Source organism: Brassica napus, chromosome A7, assembly GCF_020379485.1.
Source record: "Brassica napus cultivar Da-Ae chromosome A7, Da-Ae, whole genome shotgun sequence".
Taxonomy (NCBI): Eukaryota; Viridiplantae; Streptophyta; class Magnoliopsida; order Brassicales; family Brassicaceae; genus Brassica; species Brassica napus.
In genome coordinates, this window is record NC_063440.1 from 23568589 (window position 1) to 23590294 (window position 21706).

At 30.2% G+C, this 21706-nt stretch overlaps 3 protein-coding genes across 5 annotated transcripts; 1 reads left to right on the top strand and 2 right to left on the bottom strand.

The window, feature by feature from the left end:
- Window positions 1-2525: 2525 nt before the first annotated feature.
- Window positions 2526-3237, bottom strand: LOC106403502 (putative defensin-like protein 263). Its single transcript, XM_013844325.3, has 2 exons — window positions 3080-3237; window positions 2526-2977 (listed from the first exon to the last, which is right to left on the bottom strand). The coding sequence occupies exons 1-2, from the start codon at window positions 3135-3137 to the stop codon at window positions 2748-2750; spliced, it is 288 nt and encodes a 95-aa protein (XP_013699779.2). The 5' UTR covers window positions 3138-3237; the 3' UTR covers window positions 2526-2747.
- A 150-nt stretch (window positions 3238-3387) lies between these two features.
- LOC106406155 (WPP domain-interacting tail-anchored protein 2-like) lies at window positions 3388-6642 on the bottom strand. Of its 2 annotated transcripts, none has more exons than XM_048736050.1 (5): window positions 6398-6642; window positions 5380-5885; window positions 4057-5189; window positions 3813-3969; window positions 3388-3695 (listed from the first exon to the last, which is right to left on the bottom strand). In XM_048736050.1, the coding sequence occupies exons 2-5, from the start codon at window positions 5876-5878 to the stop codon at window positions 3688-3690; spliced, it is 1797 nt and encodes a 598-aa protein (XP_048592007.1). In that variant the 5' UTR covers window positions 5879-5885; window positions 6398-6642; the 3' UTR covers window positions 3388-3687. The 2 variants fall into 2 exon arrangements, with proteins under 2 accessions (XP_048592007.1, XP_048592008.1); XM_048736051.1 differs by having other exon boundaries at window positions 6337-6478.
- A 12108-nt stretch (window positions 6643-18750) lies between these two features.
- On the top strand, window positions 18751-21563 carry LOC106354046 (transcription factor bHLH49). Of its 2 annotated transcripts, XM_013793892.3 has the most exons (10): window positions 18775-18843; window positions 18946-19074; window positions 19239-20074; window positions 20154-20381; window positions 20473-20538; window positions 20626-20694; window positions 20781-20852; window positions 20952-21119; window positions 21189-21285; window positions 21381-21563. In XM_013793892.3, the coding sequence occupies exons 3-10, from the start codon at window positions 19376-19378 to the stop codon at window positions 21419-21421; spliced, it is 1440 nt and encodes a 479-aa protein (XP_013649346.2). In that variant the 5' UTR covers window positions 18775-18843; window positions 18946-19074; window positions 19239-19375; the 3' UTR covers window positions 21422-21563. The 2 variants fall into 2 exon arrangements, with proteins under 2 accessions (XP_022544844.2, XP_013649346.2); XM_022689123.2 differs by having other exon boundaries at window positions 18751-19074.
- The last annotated feature ends 143 nt before the right edge of the window (window positions 21564-21706 follow it).

Below are 21706 nucleotides of genomic sequence, written 5' to 3' on the forward strand. Positions count from 1 at the left end.
TCAAATACAATAATTTTATAATTTACATGTTATAATTAATTAATTATTTAAACCTTATGTATTTGCCACTTCTTATTATATATTTATTTTATTGTATTTGCATTTAGTTATTAAGCAAATTAATATATTCATAAGAAAATATATTTAAAAAATATTTTGTATTTAATTTATGCTAAATTCTGACCCGTATTTCAAATTTGAATTTTTTTTTACCAATATTTTTATGCTTATTCATTTTAGATAATTTATTATTGTATATATAAAAGTGTAAGATATGTTAATTTTTATACATGTATTATATAGTTTGTTAATTTTAAGCCGTTCTATCATCATATTATATTTTAAATAAATAGTTTATATTTATGAAAATAAAATTTATAAATTTATTAATTGAATATAATTTTATCATATCTATTTTAATATAATAATTATATTTTAACATGATCATGAATATAAAAGTAGACAAAATATGATATAATTTATTTATTTTCATTTATAAACGATAACTTAAAATACATTAAGTTATTGTTTAAATATTACATAGATTTATTAGAATTTTTAAAATATAATATATAAATATATATTATATTTAAAATGAAAATATATTATGATTAAAGTAGTTACAAAGATTTTATATTATTAACTTTAAAGAAATACATGTTAATTTTTATACATGTATTATATAGTTTGATAATGTTAACCCATCTTACCAACATATTAGATTTTATTTTTGAACATAAATATTTTATAATTACGAAAATAAAATATATAAATATATAAATTTAATACAATTTTATTATATTTAGCTTAATATAATAATTTTAATTTAATATGATTGATTATGATTATATAATAACTAAAATATTATAGATTTTTTTATTTTTCATTTTATATAACTGAATATATTAATGTATAATAATATTTTAAACTAATTTCGAAATTAGTGAAAATATTTAAATATAATTTCGAAAATGAAGATCTTGTGAAAATCTTTTTAACAGATTTGTTAGAATTTTAAAGTAAATATATTTATATTTAAAATGAAAAGATATCAAAAGATACTATGATTAAAATATTTTAAAAATTATATTTATTATTAGTCTGAATTAAAATATATTATGAATTTCTATGAATAGGTCCATTAGGTCCATTTTTTAAAAAAATCACACATGAATCAAGGTTGTGACTTCTGTTTTAATATATAAGATTAGGGTCAATAACAAAAACAAACACATTAATTAAGAAAATGATCATAACAAAAAAAATATTGTGTATTTATATAATATTTGCCATTTTACCCTTCATCATTGTTCCTTCTTATTTTATTTAATTTTAGCATTCTATAAAATAACTATTCAGATATTTTATTTACTTATAAAAAATATATCATGTTTTGAAAATTTAAAACAAACATATATTTATAAAATTTTATATGTTGTGTTTTTTTACAAAATTATGATGTTTATTTCTATTTACTACTTATAGAATAGAAATCTAACATTTTTTCTATTTTGTATGAAATTATTATGTTCTATTCTATTTAATATACATATAAATCTGTCTATCTCTCTCTCTCTCTCTCTCTCTACAAAAAGGAAGATGATGTCCAAAACAGTGACAAATGGTCACATCAATTTTCAGAAAATTCATATATGGTTAGATTGTTAATTCCCATATGCATATTTGAAAAATTCACCCTCAATTATTACAAAATATTATTTAAATTACCTCATTATCTTTCCTATTTTTTAATTACCCTATTGATGATAAAAAAAAATTAAAAAGAAATCCTGTTTATCATTATTTCTCATATTCCATAGTTTCAAGTTGCATATTTTCATATTTCAAACATTTTTCACATCATATAAAATCTTCTTCTCAAAGTCTTTCCCACATCATTTTATCATGCTTAGCACTTTCTTTTGATCATTTTCTCTTTTCCACGTCACCGCAGGCCTTCTTCTCAAAGTACTTTCATTCTCTCTTTAGGGTAACAATCACTACAAAAATTAAACAAACAATCCTTTGCAGATTCCCGACGTAAACCACTTCCTCTTTAGTACTCAACTATTTCGTCATAAATTGACTTCAAGACATTATTACATGTGTACTTGCGTATATCTCCTGTTCCTCTCTATCTCAAAAGCAGAAAATAATAGGCATGGGCGATCGGTGGACCGTTCGATATCGGTCCGGGTAATTCGAATTTTCGGATTTTCGGTGTTATGCTCAGAAGTACTATTCGGGTTTTACTAATTATCGGATCGGTTTCGGTTCGGTTCTTTCCGGATTCGGTTCGGATTAGATGTAACCAACGTTTAAAATCGTCCAAATTTTTTTTTTTTAAACCTTAAAAATTGACAGTTTTTTTTTTCAAAATATATAAATTGTTTACAAATCTAATTAAAAATTAGTTAAACTATCTAAATTAAATAAAAAGTATTCAAAATAACAATTAAAACAAATTTAAAAAATATTTTGAATATCCTAAAATATCTAAATCATCTTAAACTATATAAAAACATTAACATATTTAACTAATTTCGGATATCTTCGGATCCTAGTTCGGATGTCGGTTCGGTTCGGATTATAACCAAACACCAAAGTACTAAGCTCATAAGTCCCGTTCGGATATTTTTGTATAACAGTTCGGATTCGGTTTTGGTTTTTACGGTTCGGGTCTAGATATGTACTTCGGGTTGAGTTAAAAACGTCCAGGCCTAGAAAATAATGTGGTTTTCTATCTCTTAACATTCACAGAAACAGTTACCAAATTTACAGTTAACAATCTTGCAGCCTTTAGGACAGAACTTGATGCATTCAATATCTCTATGGCAAGTCGCATTAATCTTGTAAGAGTACATTACAGGTGCTACTGGCGGCAAGCAGTTACAATTCTTCTTTCCATCAGGACATTTGCCATCGATGCAATTCACTTCTTCCTTCGCCATCTCTCTTGCGTCACCTAAAGACGAACCTTCGCAAATACAACACCACAAACTTTAATTACATGATACAAAACCAAAGCAAAAATTTGATAACAAAGATGAACATGTCTTAGTATATAGAAGAAGGATACAAAAGACTATGATTGTGAGGGAGAACATGAAGACAAGTTTGAGAGAAGTTTTCTCCATTTTGCTAATTGTAATCTCAAAATCTTCTCCTGTTTATGTTGTTGATAGTGTGAGAGGGATGAATAGAGAAGTCTTACTTTCTTATTTTATAGAAGAAAGTTAAACTGCAACAAATATTTGTTTAAAAGTTTTACCTAATCAAGTCGATACTATTTTGGTTACATATTAGTCCACCTTCAATTTTATGAAATCACTTTATAGTTGGATAACTGTTGATAAAAAATGTTGGATAATTTTGTTTTCGTAGAGGTAAATAAAACAATAGCTGAGATACATTGCTTGAAAATAAATACAAGAATATTTACAACACAATATACAAATGACCAATGCTATTATTTCCAAGAGAGACAAGCAGATTTTTCAAACTGAAATTATTTTTCCTTTAACAAAAGCCAAAACAAAGAATGAAAGAAACAGCACAAAAGCTGCTGCAAAAACTGGTATGCATCTCAACTTGCTTGCCCTTCTGATCTCTGTGTTCATACTACTCTTTTCAGACTCAGAAAGGAACTCTGGTTCAACCTTAGTTTCTGGTTCTTTCCTTGTTCTCTCATCCTCCTGTTCAGATAGAGAGAAAAGACCACATAACATTAGTACAATAGAGACAATGATCTATATTTTGCTTCCCCTACTACACAAGAAAATGTTAAGAATATCTGCATTCAGAATAAATACCTGTCTGCAGACTTTCCGCAAATGCCTCTATTCCTCCACCATCTGTGTTAGAAAGCAGCTCTTTGTCCCCAGCATAAGTTCCATTTCTTTGGTATTTACCTCCCTCTGAGCATTGGTTCACTCTCAGTTTTTCATTTTCCTTTGCCAAGGAATATAACTGCAAAAAGACATTAGTGGTTGGCTTCTCTGTCCTCTCTATTTGACAAAGCAAAAAATAATTAGGCTCATAGAGCAAGCAACGTACCTGTTCTTTTATACGTTCCCTTTCACTGGATAACTGCATCACCATATCCATCAAAAGCTTGTTTCTCGTAGCTATTTCTTGCGCATATTTCTCTTTTTCTTCTTTAGCTAGATCCAATGATGCTTCCAAGGATTTGGTTCTTTGCCTCAAAGATGTCACTTCTTTGTTAAGTACAGAGTTGGTTGTAGAAAGCACAATGCATTGCTCCTCAACTGTCTCCGTTCTACTCTCAGCTTTAGAGGCTTTAGACTTGAGATCTTCGATCAAGGTCTCCATGTCCCATATTGCTGAGTACAACATGTTCTGCTGTTCTTGACTTGCTTCAGATAATACCTTGGAGTTCTGCAACTGAAATTCTAGTTCCCTGAGTTGCTTCTCGAGTGAGCTCACCTTCTTGGTCTTCTTATCATCAGCATCTTTGAGGAAACTTAGTTCCTCAGTAAGTTCAAGATTTGCAGCAGTTAGCTCTTTGATCTTAGTCTCTCCACTCTCAGCTCTGCTCTCAGCCTCGAAGAGGCTTTCTTTGACAGACTCATTAGCATTCTCCATCTCAGCAAGATGCACCAGAACTTCTTGTTTAGAGGCATTGACACTTTTCAGCTCAATCTCAGTATCTTTCAGTTTCTGTTCAGTTAACTTCACATGTTCCCTCAAAGTGAGTACTTCTGAAACTATCTCTTGATTTTCTTGAATTGTTCCCTCAAGCTTTTTTACTTCAAGATCTTTCACTTGGAGCTGTGCAGTGATATCTTCAAGCTTAGACTTAAGTTCAGCTTCACGTTGAGCTGACCAACTCTGACTAAACTGGATAATCTGAAGACGGCCAACAAGTTCCTTTGAAACGCCCATAAACACCTCTGAGGAATTTTCAGCTTCTAGAAACCGTCCCCATATAAACTCTGATGCTTCTTCCATCCTAGAAGATACCTCTTCCGTGTAGTGCAGCTTGAGTTTCAGCTGTTCTTCGTTCTGCTGAAACTCCATTAGCTTCTTCTCAAGCTCTAGCTCTCTTGACAGTGACTTCTCCAGCATCCTCAGAGCATTTTTATGCCTCAAATCAGATGGTCTCAGCGCATACTTTTGCCTCAAATCTTGACCGTTTCCTGAATACTCAGCTGACTCTTCATTTTCACCTGCCAACATGTTTGTCAATAATAATCAGATCGACGTAAACCGATTTAGAATGGTTTAAATCGATTTGAGCCATATAAATCGAATTTTAAGAAAATCGTTTCGGCTATGACCTATAGCCAATTTAGAACCAATCACCAGAAGCAATGACCAAAATTTAAAGCAATCATATTATGAGAAATGCTTCCTTACTTGTTCCATGTCTTATGTAATGAAGCGTTCTTCGAAGCTGAGCCAATTGCAAAGTGATCTCCGAAACTTGTCCCCTAGACTGCTTCAATGATTCTGCAGATTCAGCCAATTTGCCTTCCATAACGCTATAGTCTACCTGTTTGCAAGCAGATAGCTTATAAGAAGTGTCAACGATTTGTGCTTCCAGCTCATCCAAAACCTCGTCCACGCCCTTCAACTCAGACTCCAATATACCACATAACAGATCAAACGTCAAAGCTTTCTCAAAAGACGCTGGAGAAGAACCAAGTGTCCCCATCCCTTCAAGATCATTATCCCAAGCCAAAAGGTGCATAAGAAGAACGTGCAGATTCAGCAGCTTTTCACTAGTGTAAGCCGAGTCTATCTCTAGCTTTGTCAGTATCTTAAACATCCCTTCTCTCGCTTGCTCCTCCTCACTCATACTAGACAAGGCTTCTTCACCGTGATTATACACATCTTCCTGAGAGATTTCCTCCATCCTTAGCCTGAAAAAAATCAAAATCATAAAGTTAGCTAGGAACAAGGAAAAATATAAGCACTCTTTCTTGTCTCAGACAAGTTAAGAACCTCTCTTTCATATAGCATTAGTCTCATAGAGCAAATTTTCTATATGAAACCAATCATTACTTAACTAGTTACAGAACATCCAAGCTAATCCCATAATTGAAAATGTTATTACTCAAAAATGATCTAGAGAAACACATTGACAGTATCTTTTCTTAGATCAAAAGTGCCCACTTTGGACAAAAGCCATATGAGAAGTCAACTTGACAAGTAACTTTACTTGATCACACTTGTACAATTCTAGTAAGACTAAAGAGAATCCATTTAACACATGTTACTAATCTACTTCCACAAAAGATTCAAACTTTACCATGAAAGATCAAAACCCAACAAAAAAAAAAACAAGAAACAAAAATGGTCGGTTCAGTTTACTTGGAACAGACAAGACAGAGAGTTGAGAAGTCAAACAGGATCTGGTAAGAGATAACTGTACCGATGAGGTTTTATGCGAACTCGGGGAGATGAAGGAAGCTATGTCCGTCAACGTACTCGAGTTTGGTGGGTTTCAAAGATCCCGGAATGATAATGCTAAAATGCGCAGGTTGTTTACGAGTCAGCTAACGATAAAGAAAGCGCGCGCATGATAGTTGTAAGACTCGGGATTGGAGTTGTGCGCACGTTAGCCTAGGTTTCTTTTGTGGTGGACGTTTGAATTATTGAGAAGAAACAACTTTAAGGTTTGTCTGCTTCTTATTGGTTTATTTACAGCCAAAAAGGCATAAAATGACAAAATCTCTTTTTCTCTCGTGATGTCTGTAACACACCTTCAGATATGTATATAGTTAGACAATTTAATGTGAACTTTTCAAACTTCAAAAAAAAAATTGAAAATGTTACTGAGCATATATATTTTTCTTTAATGTAGAGATAACATGGTATATTCGCACTTAAGATTGTGATTTTGTCTTATAATTAGTGATTTTTGTAACTACAATGCTACAATTTAAATAAGTATAATTTTAGTTCAATTAAATACAATTTACCCCCCTCCCCTCCCCTGCCAAAAGTACATTTTTACTATTGAAATTTGAGCACTTTATGGTAGAATGGCATCTCTGTATTTTTGATTTAAAAAAAAATTATGGCAGCCTCATGTACAATGTAGAAGGCTCTAGTTCCAGTTTATGATGTTTGACAAAAGTTTAGTTGTGAATGGTTAAGTGATATAGGAATGATCATTTTGTAACAATATGAATAAAAACTAGAACAATTCGGTGATATAGTGTCCAATGAACAAAATTGACAGATGCGCTCGGAGTATTCCATGTTACTTTAGAATTAATAAGCATTTGCTTAACATTTGTTTTCTTTGTGTTTTATTGTGGTGAGTGTTAAGGATATGCATAATGGTATACTAGATCAGAAATCGTGCTAAAATGTCTAAAGCACGATATTGCATTCCCATTGACTTCCAAAATATGAGTATTGTAAGCTTTTGGGTTTATACTTATGTTTTACGTATGAACAATTAGAATGTTTTATCATATAGTATTAAACTGTCGATGTTTCTCTAATTAGAATGAAATATAAGTCAAAAACCAAGGATGGTTGGGTCAAGATTTTATAAGTAATATAAATCTGGACATTCTAAAACGTGATGGGTATGTGGTCATGTAGACTGTAGAGTTATGACTTGCACGCGAATGTGGGGACAAATGGTTGGGACGCGATCGAGTGATGGTGATTGGGCTCATGATGAGTGAACATGACTATGGATGGAAAATGTATAGAGACCATGCTACTTTGATTGTTTACGGCTTTGTGTCCATGTTAAGTATACGACGATATATAACGTGAATTGGATAGAATTGTTGTGGTGGAGATATTCACACGAGATTACAAAACTATTAGCACGTGCCAAGGTTGTCTCAGATTCTAGAAAAAAATGTAAAAAGATTTCTATGTAGGTTAATGGCTTGTATCAAAAACATGTACGAAGGTTATAAGCTCGTAGATCTAGATTTATGTTGTCCATCAACTCCCTCTATTTATATTTAAGTTCATGGTAAAGTGATGATGCGTTTCTATGAAAGATGGATAAGAGGAATACGTTAAATGATTGCGGTCTTGAGATGGTCAAGATTCTCCTAAGCCTTTGCCTTTATGCAGAGATAGATAATGGTTTACGTTTGTACATTGTCACAATCGTATGCGCGGAGCACTTCTTTTACCAAACATGTTGCTATCAGCATTCACTTCAAAATGTAAAAGATGTATCCAAGTAACATACTTAATTTTAATATGATTTTTATTTCATTAATTTTTATTTTTTGTGGTGTGTTTAATAAACCAAAATTGGTTTAAATTTCATATATACATATTTTACCATTTAACTATTTGTGTTATTTGTAAAATATTTTTCATCACTCAAACATTGTTCCATACAACTATTATTTTTTTAAACACACTTTTGGCATAAACCTTATAAATTAATAGTATTTGAACTAACACCAAACCAAGTCTAAACTGAAATTTCATCGAGCCAAACTGTAACTAAATCAAATTACAGATAGTTTTGAATAATTTTTTTTAGTAATATGAAACCAGAATCTAAACGTAAACTTTGCCTACTTTTAATTTTAACTGATGCCATTTAGAGGATACTTAAGATCTATTAGGTTGTGTTTACAATTAAAATCCTTCTAGTATAGTTTTATTTTAAAAATGTAATAATCTTGGTTTAAAACTTTTAATAGTGTTAGAAAACATAATACTAGATGTACTATTTTATAACCCTTATTTATTTGGTCCTTATATATACACACACACAAATGTGTGTGTGTGGGGGTCCAACTAAATTATTCATATATGCTTAAAAGTCCAAAATAATACGTGTTTAATCAAGTTGACAACGCTTTATATTTTTTTTTGTGATCACTAAGTTTAAATGGAAAAGAGTAATACACATGTGGTGGTGGTGATGGGTGGAGTTTAGTTCGTAAAATTAACTCAATCAACTCAAATCATTTCGAGCTCTGATGTAGCTCTTATTGTCGTAATTTTAAAAAAATAAAATAGGTACTTTGACCAAAAAATAAAAAATAAAATAGGTACATAGCAGCAGTGCTACAAAAAAAAGGTACATAGCAGCAGTAAACAAACGAAAGATATCCCCTATATATTAAAGGAGAAGCATTTTTAAAGTTTTCCTTAATTATCTCTTGATCGTTTTGACGTGGCTGCATGAGAAGATTTTATCCTCAATTTTGTATACGTGTCGTGCTGTGAGCGCTTCTCACAAAAACGTTGAATTTAATGCCATAATTTGTTTCCTTTTTTTATTCTTTTTTTTTGGTTTATATTAAATGGCTTGGACGTTGTACACGGACTCATCACATCTCGCTCATGCTTCTCGCGGACAAGTGGAGTCGGAGAGACGAGTCTGAAACAGTTGCTGAAAGATGGGTTCGAGTTCGAACACGACTTCTTACCAGTAGAAGCTGCTGTCCACATCGGATGGATACTGCTGTTTGTCTTTGTGTTCGCTTATGGTATCAAGTTTCTCAACTTTCAGTGAAGGTGATGAACGAGAAGAAGAAAAAGAACCTTTGCAGCATAGTGTTTTATGAAGTTGTTGAATTTCATGTAAGCGTAGTGTTCGTCGTGAAGAACATAAAGTGAGAAAGAAAAAGGAAGAGATAAAATGTTTCCACTGTCGGAGTGAATATGGAGTTTGTGTCTGGTGAGAGAATCAGAAAGTGAACGGATCAAATTTGGAAAAGAAAGAAGAGGGAAGAAGAAGACAAAGAAGAGAACGGACACAACACATGCATGTGTTAGAGTGAAGCAGAAGAACGTGTAGATTGTGTCCAATACTTCCTTTTATTTATCACCATTTGTTTTCTTATATTTTTCAATTAACATTTTGCTACGTTAAACTTCAAAAATATATTTACATCAGAAAGGAATCTTATATTTTTAAAAACAAAATCAGAGAGAACTACAGCAATAAAATTGTCTATAATCTGTGATTTGATGCAAGCCATAGTGTCCATTACAAAATTATGTATACCACGTGATTTACCAAATCATTGTACACTAAAATCATAATTGTTCTCACGATACCACATTTCGAAGGCTTCTGTTAACTATATATCAGTTGTAAACGAAAATCTATATAAAAATAATCTACTCAAGAATAATTTAGAAAAGACCCAACTCAAAACAATGGTATTATATGGGTGAGAGTAGGGTGTTCAATCCAGAAAACCCAAACCAATTATAACTGAACCAAAATAGAGAAAGTGCTTTGAATTTCGTAGTACCGAGAATATACCGAATGGATGTCATTTTAAAAACACTGTGATATATATATGGTTTGGTATATAAACCGATTAAACCGAATAAATCGATCAATTAAATATAGTAGTATAAGTATATGTAAACTATATGATATAATTAATAATATAAACATGATTTATTTTATTGATGTAATCCTCATATTTAAATGTTGATTTTAGTAATTTAATATTTTATTTTACGTTAAAAGTTATTTTTATCTTTTTATTAAATTAAAAAAAAACATAATTTTTACTTTTTGACAAATATGTATTCTAATATTTTGTTATTTAATACTATTATGGATTACTAATATTTTTTTTATTCCATAAAGCTATTACTATTATTAACTTAATATGTTTAATGATTATTTAAATAGTAAAAGAAAAAATAATAATCTATTTTAAAACAAAAATATCGTCGTGTTATATTAGATTGAAAGCCGATATCTAATCATATAAAATAATATTCACAAAATATTTTAAAAGATAAATATCTTTATGGTTTTTGGTATAAAACCGAATAAACCGAAAATCGACAGAACTAATCAAAACTGAACCGAACCAAAATAGAGAAAGTAGTTTGGATTTGGTAGTACCGAATATACCGAATGAATTTCATTTTAAAAAATCTGTGGTATATAGATATGGTTTGGTATATAAACCGATTAAACCGAATAAATTGATCAATTAAAATATAGTAGTATAGGTATATGTAAATTATATGATATAATTAATAATATATACATGATTTATTTTATTGATGTGATCTTCATACTTAAATGTTGATTTTAGTAATTGAATATTTTATTTTAAGTTAAAATTTACTTTTTTATCTTTTTATTAAATTAAAAAAACATGATTTTTACTTTTTTGACAAATATGTATTCTAATATTTAGTTATTTAATAGTATTATGGATTACTAATATTTTTATTTTTTATTCCATAAAGCTATTACTATTATTAACTTAATATGTTTAATGATTATTTAAATAGTATAAGAAAAAATAAGTAATCTATTTTTAAAAAATAGTGCAATGTTATACTAAATTTAAAGCCGATATAAAATTGTATAAAATAAAATTCACGAAATATTTTAAAGGAGAAATATATTTATAGTTTTTGGTATAAAACTGAATAAACCAAAAAGTGACACAACCAATTAAAACTGAACCAAACAAAAATAGAGAAAGTGGTTTGAGTTTGATAGTACTGAATATACAAAATGAATATCATTTTAAAAAAACCATGGTATATAGATATGGTTTGGTATATAAACTGATAAAACCGAATAAATCGATTAATCAAAATATAGTAATATAAGTATATGTAAAGTATATGATATAATTAAAAATATATACATGATTTATTTTATTGATGTGATCCTCATACTTAAGCGTTAATTTTAGTAATTGAATATTTTATTTTAAGTTAAAAGTTATTTTTTTTATCTTTTTTATTAAATTAAACAAGACATAATTTTTAGTTTTTTGACAAATATGTATTCTAATATTTAGTTATTTAATAGTATTATGGATTACTAATATTTTTATTTTTTATTCCATAAAGCTATTACTATTATTAACTTAATAAGTTCAATGATTATTTAAATAGTAAAAAAATAAGTAATATATTTTAAAACAAAAATATTGTTGTGTTATATTAGATTTAAAGCCGATATCTAATCGAATAAAATAAAATTCACAAAATATTTAAATGGATAAATATATTTCTTTTTGATATAAAATCGAGTAAACCAAAAATCGACAGTATATAAACCAAACCAAACTATATTAAATATGGTTTTAATATGGTAACTATTTTTTATAAATCAAAATACCGAAAAACTGAACTAAAACCAAGCCATACCTGAATTGGACACCCCTAGGTGAGAGGGTCTTCTTACATTATACCGTATCGTATGCTGATTAGACCTACAAATTCTATGTTATACATAATCAAAATGGTGAGTATTTGTTTGCATGAATATTATTAATTATTAATCCCTATTATTATTATTCTGGCCTAGAATTTTAATTGTTTGTGATCAGAACTGAAGTTTTGAGTATTAATGAAATTTTTTATAGGTCGTTTCTGACATTTAACAACTGTTGAAGATTGTTCGGATATTTTATTTGATCCTGAGATTTTTCAAATAAAATACTACAAATCAATGTGAGTTTATAATGATCTCAAGAATTTTTTTATGACAATTCAATTCTGATAACCAATATATGTTGATAGTATTGATGTTTTTCTTTTTACTTTCAAGATTCCATTCCGTGGAATTTGATTCAAATTTAAGAGAGTTAAAGATTTGATTTACTATTTTACGGAAGTTTAATGTTATTTTGGTTTTTTTATTAAACACTATTTTCTTTATGTTCTAAATAGTCGGATAACCTTCAGTTATTTTATGCTTCAATGTTGTTTTTTTTTCATTTCGAGTACTATATTTTTAAATTACACAGGGCTATATATTTTCCTTATCCCCTGAGATAATCATATTTGAGTGTTCTGACCTATTTTTCAAAATTTTATTAACATCTAAGACAAGTTATATACTTCGGTTTGTAAAAAAAAACATGTCTAATGACAGTGATTGTCGAATTGTTAACATGTAAATCAACATGAAGTCAAAATTAACTCAAGTCATAGACTCCATGTTCCACATATTATCATCCATTTATTCCTTAAGCACCGTGGATTTAAGATACACCTTATGTTATACAAAATTATAAATCTTTACAATTAAGAATGATATAGATATCGCATGCCGCGCAAGGCGCGGATTACTACCTAGTTGACTGTTAAAAATGCTGCATATGGTTAAAGTATAGTCGATAATTAAAGAATTAAAAATAGAAATGATAAAGTGAAGGTGTAGGCTGGAGATTCCATTATTATAAGGTTTCTTTAGGTCTCTTTGGAAATTGCAAGTCCCAAGGCCAACTAATAATGACCTCGATCTCTGCGCTAACCGGACCGCCCATCTACTCTTCCTTTATTATAGTATTTGATCTTACTAGTAGTTGTTAATACGTTTACACTTGTTCAATCACCAATCCTATAAATAAAAGGATTTGTGTTAGGGAAAACCAAACAATTTGTTGCGTCAATAATCATTTACCTAGTTAGTAAAATACACCAACTTGTTAGTATATTAAAAGGGAACTAAATTCGAGTAAACATTTAACCATTGACTGGTAGGTTTTGGATGCAGTTTCGGAATCAAAAGGTGATAAGTTATTGTGAAATTTATCAGACTGTTTTTTTGGGTAACATTATCAGACTGTTAAATTTCATTTTAATGTTTGAAAACAAATTATAAATTATTTGTATTGATATAGAGCAACAATCTGAATTGCTAAAAAAAAGCAAATTTTGTTGACAATTAAAACATACATTTGAAACCAACAGAAGCAGTGTTCAAACATTCATTTCCACTAAACATTTTCTAAAAACAAAAACGCTAACAATTTTAACCGCATTTTAGATGATTTATTAGTAAACTAGATATTGACCTGCCCTTTCGAGGGCGGGTATATTTTTTGTTTTTGAATTTTTTGCCTAATATAATTTATATGTTTGTGTGTTTGTATAATCATATTTTGTATGATATGAATTTAATAAAATAGATAATTTTTGTAAGTATATTAAATAAATCAAGTTTCATACGCATTTGTGTATTTCCTTGTATCATATATGTATTTTTTTTGTAATCGTGTTTTTATGTGTGATTATATTTGTGTAATGTTTTATAAAAAATAATTAGTAAAGTATTTTGATAATTGTATTAAATTTATTATTTTATTAATATGGTCTTTATTTTAAATAGTTATTTTTTAAAATATAACAAAGTATGACGCAAAATGGAAATTATTTTAAACCTATTTGACATATTTTAACAAAGCTCGCATAAGGTTGTGTCGTATATAATTATAATTACATAAATATTACACATAATACTACATATATTAATTTGTTAAATATGACACATAATATAATTACATAATTATTACGCATAATAAGTAAAGGTAGATGAAATAATTGTTGGACTGAACATATATCAATGGGTCAAACTGCTGTTTTAATAGAATAGATTAAATCAAAAAGATATCTTAAGTTGAAGTATAAAATTTGAAAATTATTGTCTTATAATGTATTCTTCGTTTATTCAAAACTCGTTCAAAAAGTAATTTTTTTTAGTAAATTAATAATAATTAACTTTTTTCCCAGTTCTTCTTTTATTTCATTTATAACTTTTGTGCAACTGCAATTCTCGGACTTGGTCGTGCCATTGCTTTTTTTTTTGGTTTAATGGTCGTGCCATTTCGTTGTATCCATTGACGTTAGCATATAAAAAGTGTCGAACTTTAACTTAAAATTTTCTGAATCATTATTCTAATTATTGTACAAATTTTTCTTACCACTTTGTTATCAGTTAGAACAATTACTATTTCAACATTACCAGTCCACATTGTTCTCAACTACAACATAATATATATTCTTGTTAGGAAAAGTACAATGTGTTGATAAAAAAAAAGGAAAAGTACAATGTTTACTTGAACAATCTCTCCATTGATGGAGTGTAAAATTTATAAAATCTGGGTTTGGTAAAAAAAAGAAGAGGAAAAGTACAATGCATTTTGCTTTTTGGGACAGATATTCGTGCGCTTTGATCTTTGACCTCATCGCAACCTAGTTAAGAGATTAGCAATAGTTTAAACTGTTAAATGCACTGAAGAAAATCGTTATCATATCATCAATTTCAGACGACGGAGCGTTTGGATATGCATAATAGAACTGGTAGGCACAAATTATTGTATTTCACTATTTCTATTGACGGTCGAAGATTTTTTTCAACGTAATCAACATCCATGGGAGGGATTTATTTTTCAATTTTTTAATAGAAAAGTATATTTACAACGAAGAGTTAGTATAAGTATGTTTAAATTGTTTTATATAAAATTATAAGTGATGAACTAGTTACATAAAAAAAAATTAAAAATTTTTTTTGTTTAAGATATAATACTTTTTTCTAGGAAAAAATGTTTTGAAATTGAACTGTTAATCTCATGGGCTGGAGAGGGTTGCATTCACCCTCCCCAGAGCCGGACCTGAGATTTTCGGGGCCCTATTCGAAACAAAAGAAATAAAGATGAACTTATCGTAGCTTTGATAATAAAAAGCAACATCGAAAAAACTATAGAACAAGAAAAAATCTCTGGCTTTCTTAGGAATTTGTTTGCTTTTACAGAGTAAAGAGAAGAGGAGAATTTGAAAAGACTATCTCTTGTAAATTTCCTCTAGTGAGTTAAAAATGATGTTTTTTACTTATTTAAATTTATTATAATATTTACAATTATTTAAATAAAAATAAAGTACAGAAATTCGAATAACTTACCGTAAGTTACTTGCGCTAATGTTAATAACTTATACTCCATTCGTTTCTAAATAGATGATGTTTTAGGGAATTTTTGATGTTTCAAAATAGATGATGTTTTCATATACTAATGTACTTTTTAACTTTATCAAAAACTATGTAACCAAATGATATTTTATAATCTATTTTGTGATTGGTTGAATAATTTTTAATTTATATTTTAATGATATTTGTAAGATAGAAGACAAGCTTCTTAATAGTTGTGCATAATCCTAAAACTTTATGTATTTTGAAAAATAGGAGTACAAACCAAAACTTTGTTTTTTAGTTGGATTTTGCACATAAAATTAATATATTAACATTACATATCTACAAAGTGAAAAGTTGGAAATGGGGACCCCATTAGGTGGGGGCCCTACACGGATGTTTCGTGAGACTATGCTCAAACCCGGCTCTGACCCTCCCCTAACTCAGCCGATCCATGCATCTAAACCATCGAACTGTAAATGAAACCTAAACTCACACGTATTTTATCAGAAAGTCAAATCTTGAACATTGCATATTCGAGGTCTGTAATGATGATCACCCTTCGGACATATATGGTTGAACGGTATAAAGACTAAGATCATTTCCACTATATTTTGCTATTTTCACCTCTAAAATAGAGAAATTCTATAATAGAGATGGGATATGCTCCAATGTATTCCTCTAAAATAGCAATATCTAAATATAGAGTAAAAAATAGAGGAATGTTATTTCTTCCTCTATAAATAGAGGAAAAAATAGAGATTTCTATTATAGAGGAAGAAATAGAGGTGGGTTGGAGCAATTTCACCTCTAAATGCTATTATAGAGGTGAAAATAACAATGGGTTGGAGATGCTCTAAGGATTCTTCTTTGCTGCTTTGGTTGGTTAACTGATCACTGCTCGACCATCCATCATAGTTAATTGGTATACGCTTAAAACTATCTCCGATGATTTACTCTATTTTTTCTTCGAAAAAAAAATTATAATAAAATTAGTAATTACTACAATGGTATTCTATTTTATATTAAAAAATATAATGATGAACAAAGAAAAAACAAGTTACTATATATATAGAGTAAATTTATTTTCTACTCTATTATAGAATAAAAAATAGAGTATTTTTGAAACTTTTTTATTCTAAATACTATTTTATAATGAAAAATAGAGTGAAATTAGAAATGTTCTAAGAAAATTTACTTATTTCTTCCTTTGCTATGAGCCAAAGCAAAGCTATATCAGACACTTCTATGACCGATACATAAGGACAATGCCAATATGGCCAGTACAGTTTCTCCAAATCATGTGTTTTATATTAGAACAAATTTGATCTTAACACTTTGATACCATTTGACAATTGAAATGACTCAAAATTTTCTGCTATAACGCTACAAACACTTTGACCCATCCGATGTGCTACACAAGTTCCTTGGTTCAAATCTTGTTTAAAGAGCGTGATTCCTTGGATAATTATTTTTGGAAAGGCCTAAAAAGAAATTATAATCGTAACTTTTTTCTTGCCAAAAAAATAATTGTAACTTAAAGACCTTTCTCAACCACGAAGATCTCATATAAGATTATTTGACTAACCAAGACGTACGAATCATTTTGTGTTAAAAAAAAAGAAGACGTACGAATCATTTTTATTTGAATAAAGTGTCACAAGTTGCCTAAGCTGACAGAATGTAATAACTCGAATATCAAATTAAAATATTCCAATAAAAGATCTAACAAAATTGTGAAATATTGAAATATTTTTTGTTTCTTATCGATATATTATTATAATTGCTATGAATCTTTTAGTAAGTCTTAGCGGTACGGGGTTTACAACTAGACTTGAGCTGCAACAATATTCTTTTGTGAAAGCAAGCGGTCAAAAGACACAAAAATAACTTTATATTTATTTTAATAAACCCCAACAAGCCGTGCATGAAAATAAAAAGCATTTGTTTAAAAATTACCTATGATTCGGTACAAAATCCAAAACATTGAACATGAAACCAATAATTGTTATGATTATTCGCAAGCATTATACCATATACTATTATATAAACACTTGACAATGGAGAGATTAACCTATATATTTTACATATAAACATTTGAATATTGAAACTTGAACTTATTCATCATTGAATCTAGCTGATAAAAGCATGCACATGACTGACTAAAAATAAGTATGTCAAACATTAGGCTCATAATACTAGTAATATAAAAGTATTGAGTTACATGGTCATATACTTTCATTAATAAATGTGTAATACAAGTGTATTAATGATTACTTATGTCGGTAAATTTCAACGTAATAGTAGATCAAAGTGATGATGGTTACTGGTTAGTACTCCCTCTGTTCCTGAAACTAAGATTTTCTAAAATATGCACGCTTATTAAGAATTTAATAAATGTCTATAATTTAATTTATTTTTTATTTTATTATACAATTTCCAATAACTTTCCACCAATGAAATTTAATCAATTCAAATATTCTTAATTAATGTTCATCAAAAGTATAAAAAAGTACCTTAACAATATAGAAAATCTATTTTTGTGGAACAAGAAAAAAATCTAAAACATCTTACTTTCGGGAACGGAGGTAGTAGTAAGCAGTGTAAGGGATTAGTTTCTCTGTATTTCTGATTAATGACTTTTTTTTTAATTTTTAAAATTAATGTTTTGGATTTTATTATTGTATTTTATTGTACAATCAATATATAAATGGTATATTGTATAGAAAACTAAAATATACGTTGGATTTTTCTAAATATATGTAGAAAAAAATATCATTCTTTTAAACGCTAATTTATTTAGAAAATATTTCGAGCTTCACTTCCACGGATTATAAAAATAAATTCAATGCAATATGGTATGCAAATGATAGGCTTAAGCTAGATGGATTTTGAAATATTTTTAGCAGACAAACCTAGTTCGTTAATTATAAAAACAAGAAAATAAATAATGAAAGCCTGTGTCTCGAGGATTTATTTAAAAATAATAAATAAATAAGAAAACACCAAAATGAAAGTTGTCACTGTCAGCCGATTGCTCTAATTCGAATAATTACGTGTTAAACCTTACAGATTTAACCAAATAAAATCAACTAATATTTGAAACTAAAACCTGCAAATTAAAATGTTTGGCTATGGCGGTGTTTAATGTTAAATGATGATCAAAAAGCTCTTATTTTTATGCAAGCGTGGGATATAAATCCACATCCTTTTCTAGATTTTTTATTTTTCCTTCTCTTTCCCCTTTCTTCTAAAAAAGCCACTCATTTGCTCTCTCTCTCTCTGTGCAGCTGAAGAACAGAGAAAAAGGGTTTTGTCATCTGACCAAAGGACCCATTTCAATAAAGTTTTCTTTGGCGAGAAATTGTGGAAAAAGTTTGAGGCTTTGAACAGAAAGTGGCACAGATTCTTCGAAATGGGTATCTTTTCTCCTCTCTCTTTTTAACTTCATTACCTCCTTAAATCTGGTCTAGGTTCTGTTTTTTTCTTCTTCTAGGGTTTCGTACAGAACACAAATCATGATCTTTTAATGAATCTTTGTTTTTGTTCTTCCGTTAATTGAAATCAATTGGTTCTCTTACAGGTGGATTGTGCATCTTTAAAGACCAAAGTGGAAGTGTTTGTGTGGGAACTTCTTTTGTTTTGTAGCTGTCTGAACTTGATCCTGGAGTTGGGTTTTTGGTTTAGTGTCTGTTTTTTTTCTGAGCTGTTAGGAGAGAGATGGATGTAAGTGAGAAAGATGAGTTGAGGAATGGTGATGATACAACTGTGAACTATGATGAGTCTGCTAACAATCCACCTCCAGATTGGAGAGTCTCTGGTTCTAATCCAGTCTCTGATTCATATCCTACAGAGAATCTGATGATGGAGACTCTTTGGTATGATCCAGCAAACGTTCAAGCTGTGGGGTATGGTGGCTTCAACGGTGGTGGTAACGCCTCTTCTTCGTCTTCCTTTAGGGGTAATATCGATAGATCTCTTGAGATGGGTTGGAGTCTGCCTAACTTGTTGCCTCCCAAAGGCGGCAACGGGATGTTCTTGCCGAATGCTGGTAGCTTCCTGCCTCCGAGCATGGCTCAGTTCCCGGCTGATTCAGGGTTTATTGAGCGTGCAGCGAGGTTTTCTCTCTTTAGCGGTGGGAGTTTTAGTGATATGATGAATCAGCAGCAGCCGCTTGGGAATCCGGAGTCGGTTGGTTTGTTTCTTCAAGGGCAGTGTCCAAGTAGTGAAGTGAATGTTGTTGGTGTAGCTCACAATGATGCATCTGCAGGGATGAAAGAGACTAATGTTAGATCTAGTGAACAAGGTAATAAACAGAATGTATCAGAGGATACTCAGTCTAGTGGTGGTAATGATCAGAAAGGTGGGGAGACTTCTTCTAAAGGCTTTGACTCAAAGAAGAGAAAAAGAAATAAACAGGTAGAAGATTTGAAGCTTTTACTCTTTTTTATTTAGTCCTCTCTTGCTTTGACGTTTTGGTGATGTATCTGTTGTGTAGAATGCTGAAGCAGATCAGTCACAGAGATCTCAGCAATCTGAGGAAGAACCAGACAACAATGGTGGTGGTGATAAGAAGCGGAATGATGAGCAGAGTCCAAACTCACAGGGGAACAAAACAAACAGTGGGAAACAACAGGGGAAACAAGCTTCTGATCCTAAAGATGGATATATTCATGTGCGTGCACGTAGAGGCCAGGCTACAAATAGCCACAGTCTTGCAGAGAGAGTACAGTTTCTTAAACCCTCTTGGAAGTTGAATAGAGAAGCAATCTCTTCTGGTCTTATGATGTAATTACTTGTTTGTGTTGTGACTATAGGTGAGGAGAGAAAAGATCAGTGAAAGGATGAAGTTTCTTCAAGATCTTGTACCGGGCTGCAACAAGGTTAGAGTCTTTTATTAGGTGATGATGCATGAAATTGTAAGAAAGGAAACAAAACTAATGCAGGATATTGGATGTGTTTGCGTGCAGGTGACTGGAAAGGCAGTTATGCTTGACGAGATCATTAACTATGTGCAATCGCTGCAACGCCAAGTTGAGGTATGAGGTTTCGTCATTCTCAGCTATGTCCTCTTTTGTGTGTTACTTCTTGTTATTGATTTGCTTCTCTGTATTGTTTAAAACAGTTCTTATCGATGAAACTAGCTACTGTGAACCCACAAATGGACTTTAGCCTTGAAGGTCTTCTTGCCAAAGATGTAAGAGATCTTTTGCATTCTCTTATTACTAATGCTCTCTATATCATTTAAAGTCATCATAAGATTCTTCTTTGTAATACGAACTATATATATACACAGGCACTTCAACTAAGAGCTGGTACTTCATCTGCAACACCATTTCCCCCAAATATGCCAATGGTTTATCCTCCTCTTCCACATGGATTCATGCAACAGACCCTTTCAAGCATGGGAAGGAACGTTAGCTCTCCATTGTCTCCCCCAATAAATGGTGGATACAAGCGACAGGTATTCTATAACAGGGTCTGAAATTTGTAGCAATGAGCTCATAATCTGATTCTGTTTTTGTAATAATAGGAAGCAAATGGATGGGAAGGTGATCTTCAAAATGTGATACAGATTAACTATGGAGCTGGTGATGCCCCACATGACTCTCAAGCAGCAGCAGCCACAGGTGAACAAAAAAGAAATTGAAACCTCATTACTTTTTAAACCAAGAAGGAACAGTATGTTCTGGCTAAGACTTGTTTGTTTTTGTTTTAATTACAGAGGCATCTCTTCCATCTTCAAACATGAAGGTTGAGCCATGAGATTTTCTTCCTGTTAGTTAGAATGTTATATTCTTGTAATTTTTTTTCCTTTTTAATCCACCTTGTACTATATGATAATGATGTATTAACGAATACTACTACTACTACCACTACTAATAATAAGATTTAAGTAAAACGAGTAGAATTTGTGAACAACAATCCAGAACAGTTTCATATAACTTTTTTGTTTGCTACCTTTTTGAGTATTTGGTCATCCTCTCCCCCACACTATCAGTGTCTTCTGCGAAACCTGCAGACAGAATCTTTTGAGTAGCCTTCTTACAT

Bases quoted from the DNA above. Each gene is read 5' to 3' on its own strand.
- LOC106406155 (XM_048736050.1), bottom strand. From the start codon at position 5,878: ATGGAGGAAATCTCTCAGGAAGATGTGTATAATCACGGTGAAGAAGCC. The intron at 5,190-5,379 runs GTAAGGAAGCAT...ACATGTTGGCAG, and splicing joins TTACATAAGACATGGAACAA to GTGAAAATGAAGAGTCAGCT. The intron at 3,970-4,056 runs GTACGTTGCTTG...GTCTTTTTGCAG, and splicing joins GGGAACGTATAAAAGAACAG to TTATATTCCTTGGCAAAGGA.
- LOC106354046 (XM_022689123.2), top strand. From the start codon at position 19,376: ATGGATGTAAGTGAGAAAGATGAGTTGAGGAATGGTGATGATACAACT. The intron at 20,853-20,951 runs GTAAGAGATCTT...ATATATACACAG, and splicing joins AAGGTCTTCTTGCCAAAGAT to GCACTTCAACTAAGAGCTGG. The intron at 21,286-21,380 runs GTGAACAAAAAA...TTTTAATTACAG, and splicing joins TCAAGCAGCAGCAGCCACAG to AGGCATCTCTTCCATCTTCA.
- LOC106403502 (XM_013844325.3), bottom strand. From the start codon at position 3,137: ATGGAGAAAACTTCTCTCAAACTTGTCTTCATGTTCTCCCTCACAATC. The intron at 2,978-3,079 runs GTATCCTTCTTC...GTATTTGCGAAG, and splicing joins CCTCACAATCATAGTCTTTT to GTTCGTCTTTAGGTGACGCA.